Source organism: Psittacula echo (assembly GCF_963264785.1).
Source record: "Psittacula echo genome assembly, chromosome: 22".
Lineage (NCBI taxonomy): Eukaryota > Metazoa > Chordata > Aves > Psittaciformes > Psittacidae > Psittacula > Psittacula echo.
In genome coordinates, this window is record NC_137758.1 from 1857318 (window position 1) to 1860377 (window position 3060).

Below are 3060 nucleotides of genomic sequence, written 5' to 3' on the forward strand. Positions count from 1 at the left end.
AATGAGGGGTTGTGAGATGATTGCTTTGGCATTGATCTGGGGACTTGGGCACTCTGGGTTTATGGCTTTGTTGTGCAGGTCTGGCATAGGGAGGGAAATGATCAGAACCCCACACAATTGCTGAGAGCATCGCTAAAGGTTTATGGAGGTGAGTCCAAACCGAGTTTCTGGAAGAGCTGACTCAAGTGGTTTGTGGCAAAGTGAAAAAACCTGAAGACTTAGAAACACTTTACTCTTAATGTGCTAGTTTTACAGATTTAGCCTGTGATAATAAAGGGAAGAATGCATCTTGCTGGCAGGGAGTTTGGCACCTTCAGTGCTCACTTGTACATCCGCCCATCAGCAGCTCTTGAGCTCAGCTGGAGCAAAGGGATGCTTTCACCTGCCTCATGCTTTCAAAACAGCTTCTGGGAGACGCACAAAGTACAGGGAGAAAGGCTGGGACTGCAAGGCCAGGGCTCATTCCTGCTGCTGCCGCCCTCCCCAGAGCCTTCTCTCCTCCAGGCTGAGGATGGGAGATGAGTGACCTGTTTGCAGGCAGCTCTCGGGCAGATGCAGCCACATTGCCTCCTGCCGTGCTCGGGCTGCTTTGCTCGTGTCTGTTAAACACTCAAAGCTCAACCCCCTCCAGGCAGACACGCACTGGTGCAGCATCCCCTGGGTGCGAGGCATCCCTGGAGGAGGGAACCCCCTTAGGGAGCAGCTTCCTTACGCAGAGGGATGTGGATGCTGTGGTCGGGCAGCGCTGATGGGGCTCTGCCCGTCTCCCCCCTGCACTGTGCGCAGCAGCAAGCACTCCAGGGCAAGATGCTCTCTGGGTGAAGCGCGTGGCCTTAGGCAAAGGAGATGCTGCCAGATGTGGAGAGGCACTTCCGCAGTGACAGCGCTTGTGGTGTCACATCTGGCAGCAGCTGTACCTGAGCACCGGGCCCCGCCGCAGCCTAGAGCGCGCCCGACTCGGTCACCCCCTCCTCGCAGGGGGGGTCCAAGCTGTCCCCTCCGCCGTGCAGGGGCAGGCTCGAGGCGGGGCTGTGGCTCAGGATCGTGGTTTTCCTGCTGCAGAGGCTGCCGGTGGAGCCCGCCCTCCGCAGCCCGGCCCGGGGGCTGCCCCAGCGGCGCAGGCAGCGAGCGGCGTCGTGCAGGAGGTGCCCGCTGAAGGCCATGTAGATCCAGGGGTTGCAGCAGCTGCTGAGGCTGGCCAGCAGCATGGTGATGGTGAACGCCGCGTTGGTGGAGTCTGCGGAGGCAAAGGGGACACCTGAGGCACCCAGCGGGCCGGGGGCTCCTCTCGGCTTGGGCACGTGTCCTTTGTCCCATTCCCATCCCATCTGATGGGTGTTCTTTGGGTAGGGGGGTTGCAGCACGGGAGGCAGAGCCAGGCGCTGCCCTTGGCTGGGGGTTGCAGGGGGGTGAGGTGCTGTCATGGGGATGTGCTGCAGCATCACACCCCAGCAGCTTTTGGACCTTCCTTCAGCCTGTTTGCTGGCCAAAGCGTTTCCTAGAGGCCTTTCAGTCTTGGATAAAGCTCCTTCTACCCCTGGGCAGGCTGGGAGAGCTCTGAGAGCTTCCAGGACAAGCAATGATTGGAATCTGCAAGCAGCTTCCTGTAAACACTGATGGGGAGCAAATCTGTTGCCTTCCCCAGGACAAAACGACAGCTCTAGGTTGTTGTCAATGCAAAGGGGGTTCTGCATGTCCCAGGCTGCAGCCCAGCATCCCAACCACTACTCACCATCATCAGGAGCATCCTCGTCCCACACCGACCACATCTGCACGCTGAAGAACGGCGCCCAGCAGGCGACATAGGCCACCACGATGACGAAGGTCATCTTCACCGTGCGGATCTTGGCGCGGGAGATGGTGCGCACGGAGCTGACCCGCGAGGGCTGCCTGCTGGGGCTCTTCTCAAAGGAGCAGGGAGCAGGAGGGGTGGCCACTGTGGTCCCTCCTGTGCTGGGGACACCGCTCTGGGTCTTGCCCTTGAGGTTCTTGCAGATCTCGTAGCAGATGAGGCTGTAGCAGACGGTGAGGATGCCGATGGGCAGGATGAAGATGCACAGAGTGGTCCAGGTGATGTAGGCTCGGGCACCCCATGGGTACCTGAAGTCTGCCCAGCAGTCCAGCACCCCCGAGCCCTGGCGCACCTCCTGCAGGGAGAAGATGAAGACCTGGGGCAGGCTGAGGAGGCAGCTCAGCAGCCACGTGGCCCCGATCATCACATAGGCCTGGCGGCTGGGCTGCTGCAGGCTGTGCAGCGGGTGGCACACGGCCATGTAGCGGTCCAGGGTCATCATGATGAGCATGTAGGTGGAGGCGAACATGCTGAGCACCTGCAGGTACTTGACGGCCCTGCAGAGCAAGTCTGGCCCCAGGAAGCGATAGGTCACCTCCCAGATCATCTGCGGCAGCACCTGGAAGAGGGCAACCCCTAGGTCGGTCAGCCCGAGGTGCAGGATGAAGAGGTGCATCCTGCTCATCTTCTTCCTCCGGCGGTACATGGCCAGCAGCACCCCCACGTTGCCAATGGTCGCTACAGCCAGGATAGTGGCCAGCACCCCGACCTCCGCCTTGGCCAGCGCCTCGTCCCGGGTGTGCAGGAGGGTCAGGTTGGGGTCCCATGGCAGGGTCTGGGGGCTCAGCAGCCCCTGGCTGTGCCCAGGCTGGCTGTGACGGGAGTTGTTCCAGCCCCAGCCTGGCTCCATCCCTTCAGGCAGCTCCAGCGCTTGTCTCCGATGGTTCAACCCTTCCCTGTCTCCTAGGGCTGAGCTGTCGTGGTCAGCGCTGCCCCTGAGCACCACAGCCGCTGTCTCCTCTGCCTGGTGCAGCTCAGCATCGCACTACCCTGTGCTGGGCGGCTGCAATCCCCTTCTGGGCTGCTCTGTGCAGGTGTTCCCGTTAAAGCAAAGCAGTGCAAGAGCCTCTGGTTCAGTCCTTGATCTTCCTCTCCTCTGCACTAAGCGTTCCCAAGGCCCCGTTTCTGCCTGGGTCACTCATTCTGTGCATCCCCTCTCCCCCTGTGCTGGTAAACTGAAGGGGAAAAGGGAGCCCTCTCTTTGGCCT

The 3060-nt window shown here is 60.8% G+C and overlaps 1 protein-coding gene across 1 annotated transcript; it reads right to left on the reverse strand.

Annotated features, from left to right (window-relative positions):
• Window positions 1–941: 941 nt before the first annotated feature.
• Window positions 942–2702, reverse strand: AVPR1B (arginine vasopressin receptor 1B; the record flags this gene model as incomplete). Its single annotated transcript, XM_080632904.1, has 2 exons — window positions 942–1237; window positions 1733–2702. 2 exons carry the CDS (start codon window positions 2700–2702, stop codon window positions 942–944), a joined length of 1266 nt encoding a protein of 421 aa, XP_080489030.1.
• Between the last annotated feature and the right edge of the window lie 358 nt (window positions 2703–3060).